Raw genomic sequence first — 12,091 nt, forward strand, 5'->3', positions numbered from 1 at the left:
GTCAGGGCATAGCCCTTACTGTTCTTGAAGATGATCCTGGCTAGGAAGGCCCAAGTTGGCCGGCTGCTGAAGAATAACATATAGCATCGACCGGAGTAACTCAAGGAAAAGATTGGCGCACCTTAGTACACTTTTTGGGATAGCGAGTTGTTGCGTTTCAGCTTGTTGGCATATAATGCAATTAGAAAGACGGCCTAATACCGCTAGTGGTTTTTATGGTCGAACAGTATTTCGATACAGTTAATGTCTACCTTTACTAATCCACATTATAATCACTCGGAAAACCGGTTACCTTCTATGCAAAGATTACGGTAAAACTTTAATGTTGGAAACTTCGGAGTCAGCAAATAGTACAATACATGTTATTGTCTTCATCCATTTATTGGATAGGAAACGACCGAAGTTTAGGATTACACCTCAAAAAGATTGTCCAGCAACTCTGAAAAGTTTATATAATACTTCAGAAAAGAAATACACTACAGCTTGGCAGCGATATGGCTACCTCCATCCACCGAGATGGTCGCGCCATTCACATATGCCCCTGCGCGGCTGCTCAAGAACAAGCAAGCCCCTGCAACATCTTCGGGGCTACCAATGCGGCCAAGAGGAACATTCGACTCGATCTGCTCCCGGAAGCTCTTCAGGGTGGCGGCCATCATCTTACTCTCGAACGGCCCGCAGGCAAGCGTGTTGGACCTATGTAGGTTAGCATTTCCCAGAGTTTTAACAATCCAGTTTAACCACATACGTGATGTTTCTCCTTCCAAGATGGTTCGCAAGCACCCGGCTCATATGATGTAGGCCGGCCTTGCTAGCGCTGTAGGCGAAAGTTTCCAACGCAGGAACTCTCAGGCCATCGATACTGCCAATGTTGATGATTCTAGCTGGGTCGTTAGGCGCCGCAGCCTTCTCCAACAGGGGCGTGACCAGCTTTGTGAGGTCGAAGACTCGGTGGAGGTTAAGCGTAAGGACCCGAGTCCACGCAGCAGACGGGTATTCATCGTACGGGGCGCCCCAGTTCGATCCGGAGTTGTTCACCAGGACATGGAGCTCTAAGAGAGTGAAAAGCGAATTGTTAGTCCTCTGCTGAGTACTCGACGCAAGATGTAGATTTCAAACTACTTACTGTTTTCGCGCTTGGCAAGCTCCTCAGCGAGCTTCTTAATGTCTTCCTCTTTGTAGAAATCCGCCGGGATAGAGTGCGCCTTTCCCTTGCCCAGCGCATTGAGCTCATTTACGGCTTCTTCGCAGGCCTTTGCGTCGCGAGACGAAATGTAAACGGTAGCTCCGTTGCTCACGTATCCTTCGGAGATCATGCGACCAATGCCTTTGGCTCCACCAGTGACCAGCACCACTTTGCCCTGGTAGTAACATTAACAAACTTGCACAGCTAACTAGCTGGGTTATTGCTGCGGAGGTCGCATACCTTAACATCGAATAAGCTCTGGAGATCCATGGTAAATAGCTATTTATGGGGGAAAATATAGATTTGATGTAAAATCAGTTATCAATATGTATGTCACAACGGTGAATTGGCGAGTTATATACCGGATGAGGTTCTCCTCGACATCGCCGCCCCCGGGCCAGGCGAGACAGCCGAGAGCACCCCGAAGCGAAAGATACCGAGGCTCATAGTCAGGAACAACGTTAGTCCATGATTACGGAGGAATGCCGACGAAGTCCATACGACTAATCAGCAACAAAAAATCGAATAATTGTGGGAAATAATTGGACGTATTGACAAGGATAGACTCTAACGATGTCGTGTTCCGGAGATTTCCCAACTGAGTCCACTACTGTCTAATGGTTAGTTGCGCTACCATGATCGAGACCCCATACAAATGAGGAATGTGACGCTATTCCCGATTTAGATGTGCCATTTCGTGGGGCAGAAGTTTTGATTCAAGATCAGCTTGTCTTATGTGTTGCACAGCTTGACTCTAAACCCACACAGTTATAGACCACTTCTTTCTATGCCAGAGTACCATATATTCGCCCTTCACTAGCACATTCATTCCCTTACATTCCCAATCGACCGACCACAGCCCGCGTTTTCCCCAGCCGTGATACCCACCACCATATAGAATGGAGGAACTCCAATCCCGACACCGCAAAGAACAAAAAGACCTGCAAGCACGTATCACGCAGAAAAAGAAATCAGCAACTAAAAAGACCCGCCGGGGAATTAACGATGAGTGCGATCGGATGCAAAGCGAGCTCTCTGAGCGCCATCAAACCGAGATCGCCGAATCGAACGGTGAGACGACCGAACCACCTGCCGATGATCTAGAAGATCTCAGCATTAACGACGATGCGGGAACGAATGGGGAATCAAAGGATGCAGAGCCAGAAACCGTACAGAATGGTGATGTCCCAGAATCGGAATCGTCAGGATCATCAACCCCAGCGGCAGGCCGTGGGAAGAAACCGAACCGCCAGAAAGCGCGTCTCGCTCGACGCGCAGCAGAACAGGCTGCGCAGGCTGCACGAGCTGAAGAAGAAGCCTCGAAGCAAACGAATCACCGAGGGAACGAGAAGGAGGTCATGGATGGCGTGTTCAAGAAGTTAAAATTGAAGGAGGTGGATATAAACCCAGACGGACATTGTCTCTTCTCTGCGGTTGCAACTCAATTAGACGAAATGGGGCTGGGCCTCAGGCCGGATCCAGAGAGAATTGTCCTTCAGTCCACGACGCAGACTCGGGTGGATACGGTTGCATCGCCCAAGCATGATGGTTATAGGGCGGTTCGGGCAGTGACGGCGGATTTCATTACAGAAAATAAGGACGACTTTGAGCCGTTCATGGAGGAGCCTCTAGAGCAGTATACAAGGAAGATCAAGCTGACTGCTGAATGGGGAGGGCAGTTGGAGCTTCAGGCCATTGCGCGGGCGTATGGTGTGGACATTAACGTCATACAAGGCGATGGGAGGATTGAGAAGATCGAGTCTGGTGATACGGATACTGTCACTGATGAGGAAGAGCAAAGGAAAAGAGTGATCTGGCTGGCGTATTACAGACATACATATGGACTTGGAGAGCATTATAATGCCTTAACGAAGGCTTAATGAGCAGTTTAGAGAAAAGAATTAACTCACAGTTTGCCTAATATCTAGACGATGTTTGGGCATTGTTTCTAAATAATCCTATTTGTGTATGATAAGCCAATGGATATGACTGATGGCTGGTTCTCTGCTTTACTCCGTTAGAGAGCGACTATAATATGGTCTCGTAACAATATTATATATTGTAGCTTCTAAATGTAAATTATGCAAAGTCACCGATTAAAGCATATTTTACGTATAGTCCTTGCAAACCAACTCCATAAAAGACACCTGTTTCACAGTTGCTCAACCATATTTATGGCTGTTGCCGTCATTGTGCTGGTGATATTCAATTATTCATACCACACCCGTCCATGGCCGCTCAGCTAGTATCTCAACACCTTGGTAAAATAAGTTGTATATTTTAGGGCTAGGTACTGTAACTTTGAATATATAGGATAGGATAATCTTTCGAGTACACTAATCAAACCCTTACAAAGTCCATTGTTCTAAAATAGCTAATGACCCCTATCAGGATGGTAGGACAACTCTGTCCAGCCAAGGATAATTAGAGAGAAAAAAAAGGCATAAACCTAGATAAACAGACCATTGAAAACTCCAATTCCCGCCCACTCCTTGCTTAGCACAACAGAGACGAGATAGAACAGAATACAGGTGTGAAATATTAAATGTTTGGAAACGCCCTCCAATGCCAAATTGTACTCCTTAACATCATAACCCGGTCCGTAGGGTATCATGCCTCATCCATAACAACATCACCCTCCGCATCGGCGTCACTTCCTTGCATGTCGCCGGCATCATCGCCGACGCCAACCCCCTCGTCTTCCGCGGGTATGAGCATTTCAATCTTCTCCACAACGGATTTGCGACTCGCCGACCGCGTAAACTTCGAGTTACTTCCACCGTCTTTGCCTTTTGAAGGAGTAACGGGCGCCTGCTGCTCTTCCGCAGTTTTCGGCCCATTCAGTCCGTTTGTTGCAGGTGGTACATGCTCATCAAGGTGATTCTCAGATAAAGCCTGATTTTCTGGATCTTCCACACCATCCACAAGCCGGACAGCCTCTTGACCACTGTTGGCGCCTGCCTCTGTGGAAAGGTCGAGCTGATCGGCCTCTAAGCAATTAGTCGCCACACTCGCCGAGTCAATTGAAGGAGAATCAAAGAGTTTCGCGCTCCGACCCCGTCTTACGCTAGACTCGTTCGCAGTGGGAGTGATGGTTGCCATAGAAGCTGCTTTTCGGGGCGTGCTGCGGCCGCTGGTACGAGTGGTAGTCGGAGTGATGGTGACTTTTTGGTATGATTTGCTTCCAAAGGGGCGGCCAGCACGCTTCTTGAGGACCGGCGCTTGAACCGGAGGATATATTTCAAACCGCCAAGCGGGAACGCTCGAAGCTTCTGGCTCCGCTTGTTCGCTGGGGTTGTGTTCTGTCACATCTGTCGACCCCTCATGGTGAACCCCATTAGCATTGGACAGAAGAGCTGTGGAGGGCGGCCCTGCGGGTTCAGGCATTGGTCCCTCTATCGCAGCATTGCCAGTTCCATTAGTAAGTGGCTGGCTATTTCGCTTGGAGGCCTCCAGCTGCTTGGAGGCCTCTTCGATGAGCTCCTTTCCTTCCTCTTCTTCATCCTCGAGCCCCTCCCGCGGCGCGACGGTGTGTATGGGAGCACGGTCAAATTGCGATTGATTATTCCGGCCCATGATGTAAGGTGTCCAGACAAGTGCGTCTGGATTGAGTGTTATATAGCCTTTGCTTTCCCAGCTACGAATGCAGTCCTCAAAGTAGTTGTAATCGAGGCGCAGGGCGTATGTCCTCGTAACAGGATCTCGTACTATAGCGCGTAGTGCCTCCAGGCCCGAAACAACATCATCCGCAGTCATGCCCGTTCGTTCCGAAAGCTCGGCGATGCTAAGCGAAGATTTTTGATCTCGTAGATGGTATGACAAAATAAGCCGCCAGTAATTTCGGTAAGATACCAAACCCATATCGGAAAGAGGCTTCTCCGGTGAACCTGTCTTACCTTCGATGCGTGTAAGGAGGTAAGAGAAGTCGATGAGGAGGTTCCCATACCCCTTTCGCTGGTGTATGGGTAGAGTGAGAATGCAGGAAACATTGTTTGCTGAGCTGGGCCGTTTTTCTTTGCTGAAATATCCCACAAAGTGACATCCAAGATCATCGAACTCGGTCATGACATAGAAGAGGAAGGGTTCAACATCATAGTAGAGAGTTTTGGAGCCCAGGAATAGTTTGGCGAGCAAGCATAGGTTTTGGCAGTAAACGGGATTTTTCCGCCCGTCAACTTCGAAGATTGAGATAGAGCTTTCACGATAAATCTCGTCTCCAGGAGGATGCTTTGCCGGACACTTGAGTTTATGGCGCCAGGCAACGTAGTCGGAATTCATATATTTTAAGCAAAACTCGCAAATGTAGAGCACTTTATTTCGGCTGTATTCCTCAGGGTACGGGGCTGCGTACCAAGTCTCAATCTCAAAACCGCCAAAGTTGATATACTTGATTCTGGACGGAGGCCCGGACACTTTTTGGGAAGCATGCTGTACAGTCTCGCCACTAGTTTCGGCTTCTAGTAGACGCCTTTGCCATGTTTCTTCGGCCTTTTGCCGAGCGACTTCAAAGCGCTCGCGGTCATGTTGGGTCGGTATTGTTTTGGAAGTCTCAGCATCCGTCTCAGAGAGAATCCCTCCGTAGGGTTTAGACTTCGAGGACTCCTCCAGGTCACGGTCACTGAAGGGATAGAGAGAAGGGAAATAAGAAGCGGGTGTTATCGGTGCGAAGTGAGCCTGGGGCTCTTGGGATGGAGGGGGTTTTGGAACCTTCCGGTTTCTGATCGAGGAACGACTGCGCGAATTGAGGATTTTGGCCAGCTTCGTCTCAGGTAGCTGAAAAGCTACCACGAGCTTACCAAACTGTTTCAATACCACGCGACAATTTTCTTGTTCATCCTTCCGTGTGCGGCGTGAACGAGTCCGGACAGGTGACAAGGCATCTCCGTCCTCTTTTAGTTGATCTTGCGAATGGGCCTGCTCGGCTCGTTCGGCTCGCACCGGCGTCTGTCTTTGCCGCTTTCGGAGAAATGGTGTATGTTCCTCCGCATCAGCAGATTGGGTTTTGCGCTTCCGGAGCGACCGTGAGCTGTTCAGTAGCTCATTATCAACTTTCACGGTATTAAAGATAGAATGAAAATTTGAGTCTTGCTCGCCACTGTGAGCTGGCAAAAGCTCTTTGCTCATGTTTCTAGGGCCACTTTTGCGCCGCAGCGAGGCATCGTCATCCTTAGAGCTGGGCTCCAAGTTTTCACTGAGACAAATTGGGCATCTCCAAGGATTGACATCTATGACAGTATTAGAGTTATGCGGAGAATAAAAGAGAGAATATTGCAGCGGCATACCTTCTGCGTCCGAAAGTGCATTGTTTTCGCGAGCACATTGCCGATGAGCTGTCGGGTTGCCGAGTTAGTAAATGCCCGCTAATATCCCGGGTTTCTGGATGGGCCTTTATTTCGATAGAGCCGCAAATCAACTTACAGTGATCGCCGCAAACAGCACAGCCCAGATATTCTTCAAACTCCTCGCTTGGATCGTTATCTTCGTCTTGATTGCAGAATCTAATCCAATTTTGTTAGTTTAAATTGGCATGAATCTGAAATATGGGGCCTCAAGGCACTTACATGCAATTCCCACGCACGGTGTTATTATCCACTTCGACCTCCGCGCGGCCGTTACTCTCCGCTTCCCATTCCTCATCTGACTCTGATGAACTAGATGCATCTCGTTCACTCTCACTCTGTCCATGAAACTCTGGGTCTTCTTCTGCATCCGCATCGTCATCGTTATTTAGTGAAGTGGCCCCTCCTGGAATTTTAACAGCACCAACTGGTTCTGCCTCCTCGACCTCGCCATTCGGAATCACATCGAGGTCTACTTCTCCCTCAGCATCCATGTCCTCGTCAAAATCGGTAGCTCCCGCCTCGGCAGCAACTTCACCGGAGTATGCCCGGTGAACAGCATCCTGGAGCTGTTGATCCATCTGATACAGATCAGTCTCCTCGCCCTCGGCATCCTGGTCACTGTCCAGAACGTTATCTGCCGGCTGTTTCAATTCAGAATGGTCGGCGGCCGGCGGCACGGTTGCCGGCATGGTGTACGTGACCGCAGTCGCCAGCTTGGACAATCAGTAGCTCTCTCGATGATTATTATATTCTTTGAAGTTTATCCCAAGGTGTAAAGCGTGGCGAGCCCGATAGTTGAGACTATTCTCGGTGAGTCCTCAATCATCGGGTGCCGCAGAAAACGGGAATCGGGAACATGAACGAATGACCTTGGACACGGAGTATCCAATTAATGTGTGCGCCAGAGCTGTGGGTAACGCGATTCAGTAAACAGTACCACTCCCTAGTCACTGCGCAACCCAGACAATAAACGTTAGTGAAGCCCGGGATAGACACGGTTTGGACAATGGCAGAGAACGCGTTTAAACAAGCCCGGAAAACATACCTCTTTGACATGAAGATCCGCCACTCTAGAAATACCACAAGTAGACGCGTAAATCGGCAGCGCAATAATCGTCCGAAGAGTTTCCTTTCAACATTCAAAGCGCTCGGCGACGACCACCTTTGCCCCTTCTCCTGCCTGTGAGGTTGAATGGGGAGGGTGCTTACTCATCCGGCTGGACCGCCCGGCGCATGCGCTAAACCGTTTCGGGACTTCCGCCAGACCTCGAGCACGAGAATGGACGGCGAGGCATCATTATCTCCGGCTTTCACTGCGACGTTCACCAACGTTCAATTGTGTTCTCTACCGACCCGCGCCATTGTACTTCTCATTTCTCACAGTTCATCATGGGTGTCCCGTTCGAGGCTTTGATCCCTTATGGGATTGTCGTTGTTGTACGTTCTCCCCCACCGACCGTCGACCGTCGTATCGATGATGAGGAAACACTGTAGTTTGAGCTACTGAAGACAATTGGCCGTCTTCTGGCTTAGCGACTTTGTGTTTTCGTGCTTCATGGATCACTTTTGATGATCAATTCTAACGATCCTAGATGTTCGGCGTGACCGGAGTCGGTCTCTCGGTTGTTAAGACTTTCGCCAACGACGGAAAGAAGGCACGGTGGAATCGGGATCTGTGGGATAGAGTAAGGATACCCCATTAAACCCCCTTTATTTTTTTTATGATATATCTATTGGGCGGTGTGTTGGCGTCATTTGAAACCGACTAGATTTGGCTAACATTTCTTTAGCAAAGTATGTGACTTCATAACTTAGCGATGCAACTCGCAATTGCTTCATTATCGCGGTACAATAACTAACAATCAATCGTTTGAAGTGATGGAGAGAGATTTGAGACTTACAGGGGCCTTCCGTGGGCAATCGACAAACCCTGAGGCGCCGAAGGGCTTCGAAATCAACAATCCGTGGAAGGTCGAGAAACGCATGTTCTAGATTTGCGTCCACCTCTTACTCGTTACTTTTCTCGTCTACGTCCACAAACCACTGCATTCGTCGATACTCCAGTTCTCGTTCGACAGGACATATTCGCAGCGCCAGATGCGCCCTACGGATGACGGCTATCTCCCTGCGATACAGCGCCTTTTTTGAAGATCGGACTGGGCAACATCTCGTATACGCATGAGTTTTAGGGGAAATATCCTTACATCTGTTTGTATCATACCATAAATGCCAATAACGTCTTTTCAAGTTCAATTGTTAGAGCGACATCGTCAAGATAGAAGAGGGCGGCAAGCGCCATTCATGGTGATAGCGATATCAGACTACGTACCAAGTACGTAGTAGGGACTACATATCTCAGAATAGGGATTATGTACCGGGCGGTCAGCCGCGGATAAAGTTGACATCCAATGGTTCTAATAGATTCGTAATCCGCGCTCTAGGGTTATAAGTGGGTTCGTACTTCGTACCTCGTTACTTGTATGCAAAAGTTCATTCAATATTCGTCCACATCATCCAATAATACGTCCATCCAAATGCGCGTTCAGATCATTTCTATATGAGTAAAAATGCAACCACCTTAATGATGAGAAGCCTTGGGCAATCCAGCCACCCATAATGCGCTGTTGCCAACCAAATAAATTTAAAAAAAAAAGAGACCACGTAAATGCAACCATGTCAGCTAGCACCTCCGTTCTATTCCCTGCCGGCTAACGCATATATATTTCACTCCTTTGTAGGGTTTCACGCCTTCTCCGAGGCCACGGCTTCGGCGCGGGTCAATGTTCAGACTCTCGACCTTGATACCGGAGGGCAGCCAGCCTCGTACTGAAAACGAGACGGACGCAGAATTCGGCATAAGGCTGGCATTGATCTGGGTTCTCGTTTTGCGTGGCGCAGTGTGGAATATTGAGAAGGGTGATTCAGGACGGGGTGGTGGAGGGGAGGGTGAGGGCTGTTGTTTTGGAGGTGGCGTTTGAGATGGAGTCTGTGGATCTGATGGAGGCTGAGAAGGTGAAGGTTCTAGGGGTTGATCGGAGTTAATGTCTGAAGGGGGGATTATGTTGCCGTTGGGATCTGCTTCGACATCGGGCGTAGATATAGAAGCGCCTCGTCGGGAGGATAATGATTTCTTCACTTTCTTTACCTTCTTCTTCTTCTTTTTCGGTTTCGGTTTTAACAAGTCTGGGTCCGGATTTTGTTGATAGGACACTGCCGCTGACTCGTCATAGTAGCCTTGTAGAAGAATAGCCTCAGTGTCAGCCTCGGGATCATCCACCTCTTCCTCGAGGTCGTCGGTGGGATGCCCGACAGCCGTGCAACGAAGGGTAGCTGTTCCGGATACACTCCCTGCATCTTTAGTGGGAATTTTCCATTCCAGTACACCGCGCCCAGGGTTGAAGAAAGCCTCGCCACGACTAGCTTTCATGCCTGTTATATTTCGCACAGACTGGGGAATCGGCACGGTCACCACAACATCCTCTAACACCGGGCCAGAATTCCCGCTACTGTTTCCACCCAGGAAAGACGGCGTCGAGGTTCCAGAACCTCCCCGGCCTGTCCCAGGTCGGTTTACGGGGTATCCGGGAAAGTTTGGATTGAGTGTTAGCCGCACTTCGAACTCGGAACCAGCGGCCCCGAGAGACTTTCGAATGTCAACAATAGTGGGGATAAAGAGCTTCTCCATATGACTGGGTGGTTGATCGAGGCTGGGGTCGAGTGGGAGCAAGTCCACCTCGTACCCAGCGAGAATGAAACGCCCATCTGGAGGAACGAAGCATAATTCACCCGGTCGTTCGCGCCATTTTGCAAGCCGAACGCACGGATGGAAGACAGGTAGTTGTATTTTCCGTCCGATGGCGTGCTGCCCCCCCGGTGCTGTCAGGGATAGTACTAGTTCCGGAACACCGGATACTTTGGCTGTGAAAGCAATGGTCCCTGACACTAGGGCAGAGAGTAGACGTCCGGATGGGGCCATTGTAACTGTGAGCGATTCCACAACATCAACATAAAGCTCGTTTGAGGTGTGTCGCACACCGGGGCGCCTCCAGGGAATGGCCGGTCCAAGCCCTGCATTGGCGGACGTTAATGGTTGTCGCTTGGGCCCAGATTGCCCCAATATTGGGGTTGATGATCTATTTCCACAAACCAACCAGGTCAATAACGAGTAATTCTAGTGCTGCAGAGACAGGATCCTTACCCAGGCAATCCAACATTGCCCAGCAGTTTCCCCATCCATCCCGGCATCTCCACCGCTTCCTGCAGGGCATTCAACTCGGTGTTGCAGACAACGCCAGCATCACACATCTCATGAAGCAGCTGGGCCACCACATCGTAATTTGCCTGTACTTTGGTCGAAATTAACGGTGCTCCGACGAACTCTTCGAGGATATCGACGACGCGATGGAGAAACTCGAGGGCTAGGAGGGGTTCGGTGTCGGACTCTGAGAGTGCTAGGAAATGCAGATTCGACTCGACAATAGAAAACACCGTTACCGGCGGCGAGGCATTCGGAAAATAGAGTAGCGATGGGCGCGGGGCAGGGTGAGCGAAATAGAGGGGCCGGATGGCGGCCGCGGAGGGCGGACGAGAGCGATAGACCTGCTCGACCAGAGGCTGGCTAGAACACGCACACTGTTAGACAAGCTGTTGTGTGTAGACAGGTAATCACTCACTTTTGCTCGTCGTATATGTAGAGAGCATCAACCACGCCGCTCATGGTGCTGACGACTCTCCAGCTCGAACCTCAAAGGCTGTTTGATTGCAATTGCAGCGACGACAAATCTAGGCATGGTTGACATGATCGAATGAACTCATCGTTTATTCTGCCACTAGTTACCGCCTCGGGGTTGTTTCTCGTCGCATCTCGAGAAACATCCGACAGGCAATATATTCTGACCAGATTTTCGGACTATGGCGTCTCCCACAGAAAACAATGCCTCTGAAGTACAGACCTCGAAGGCGAAACCTCCAGTAGCATATGAGGAGTTTGAAGACTGTTTCGCCTGCAGAGCCACAGGTGAGTTCCTCAGCCTTTCCCTCGACGAGCTACAACCTCCGCCCTGGTGCTAGTTGCGGGATATTTGTTACGGAAAGCTCATACTTCTGGTCTAGGTTCCGCCGCGTTTATCGGACTCGGAGTTTACAGCTACTATACGGGCATGTCCAACTTACAAAAACAAGAACAGTCAATCATGCGGAGTGCAACAAAATATAAAATGGGCTCTCGCCGATTGGGAATCGCGACTATTTCTGCAGCTCTGGTTGGCGTGGGCGTTTGGCGGGCGTTTAATTGATATACGCACCAATACGAAGGTTCTATGAGTGTATAACTTTACTATTGCGAAGGTTTCCGGTACGGATGATGTATAGTATATAATTATGTGCAGGAAAATTTAATCAAGTATCACCCAAGGGTGAGAAAAAGAAAGTTTTTAAAAAAAAGAAACCATCGGGTATCACCATATCGGATAGACTCTATAACGTGTAATGCGTATAGCCCAAAGACGAAAAAAAAGTATAAAAGGACACATGAGAACCAGAGGTCCCAAAGGAATAGAAATGT

The 12,091-nt window shown here is 49.3% G+C and overlaps 6 protein-coding genes across 6 annotated transcripts; 3 read left to right on the plus strand and 3 right to left on the minus strand.

The window, feature by feature from the left end:
- Positions 1–476: 476 nt before the first annotated feature.
- APUU_41006A (short chain dehydrogenase/reductase family) lies at positions 477–1,456 on the minus strand (the record flags this gene model as incomplete). Its single annotated transcript, XM_041704141.1, has 4 exons — positions 477–696; positions 749–1,052; positions 1,127–1,361; positions 1,427–1,456. 4 exons carry the CDS (start codon positions 1,454–1,456, stop codon positions 477–479), a joined length of 789 nt encoding a protein of 262 aa, XP_041556756.1.
- A 629-nt stretch (positions 1,457–2,085) lies between these two features.
- On the plus strand, positions 2,086–3,066 carry APUU_41007S (deubiquitinase OTU2; the record flags this gene model as incomplete). Its single annotated transcript, XM_041704142.1, has 1 exon — positions 2,086–3,066. The coding sequence occupies one exon, from the start codon at positions 2,086–2,088 to the stop codon at positions 3,064–3,066; it is 981 nt and encodes a 326-aa protein (XP_041556757.1).
- Positions 3,067–3,796: 730 nt separating this feature from the next.
- On the minus strand, positions 3,797–7,217 carry APUU_41008A (putative histone acetyltransferase; the record flags this gene model as incomplete). Its single annotated transcript, XM_041704143.1, has 4 exons — positions 3,797–6,411; positions 6,469–6,516; positions 6,605–6,684; positions 6,748–7,217. The coding sequence occupies 4 exons, from the start codon at positions 7,215–7,217 to the stop codon at positions 3,797–3,799; spliced, it is 3,213 nt and encodes a 1,070-aa protein (XP_041556758.1).
- Positions 7,218–7,917: 700 nt separating this feature from the next.
- APUU_41009S (NADH dehydrogenase [ubiquinone] 1 alpha subcomplex subunit 1) lies at positions 7,918–8,520 on the plus strand (the record flags this gene model as incomplete). Its single annotated transcript, XM_041704144.1, has 4 exons — positions 7,918–7,965; positions 8,121–8,213; positions 8,319–8,322; positions 8,405–8,520. The coding sequence occupies 4 exons, from the start codon at positions 7,918–7,920 to the stop codon at positions 8,518–8,520; spliced, it is 261 nt and encodes an 86-aa protein (XP_041556759.1).
- Positions 8,521–9,208: 688 nt separating this feature from the next.
- APUU_41010A (putative AP-3 adaptor complex subunit mu) lies at positions 9,209–11,245 on the minus strand (the record flags this gene model as incomplete). The annotated part of the gene is made up of 3 exons (XM_041704145.1): positions 9,209–10,661; positions 10,727–11,146; positions 11,202–11,245. The coding sequence occupies 3 exons, from the start codon at positions 11,243–11,245 to the stop codon at positions 9,209–9,211; spliced, it is 1,917 nt and encodes a 638-aa protein (XP_041556760.1).
- A 194-nt stretch (positions 11,246–11,439) lies between these two features.
- APUU_41011S (uncharacterized protein) lies at positions 11,440–11,822 on the plus strand (the record flags this gene model as incomplete). Its single annotated transcript, XM_041704146.1, has 2 exons — positions 11,440–11,545; positions 11,641–11,822. The coding sequence occupies 2 exons, from the start codon at positions 11,440–11,442 to the stop codon at positions 11,820–11,822; spliced, it is 288 nt and encodes a 95-aa protein (XP_041556761.1).
- Between the last annotated feature and the right edge of the window lie 269 nt (positions 11,823–12,091).

This window comes from Aspergillus puulaauensis, chromosome 4, assembly GCF_016861865.1.
Source record: "Aspergillus puulaauensis MK2 DNA, chromosome 4, nearly complete sequence".
NCBI lineage: Eukaryota > Fungi > Ascomycota > Eurotiomycetes > Eurotiales > Aspergillaceae > Aspergillus > Aspergillus puulaauensis.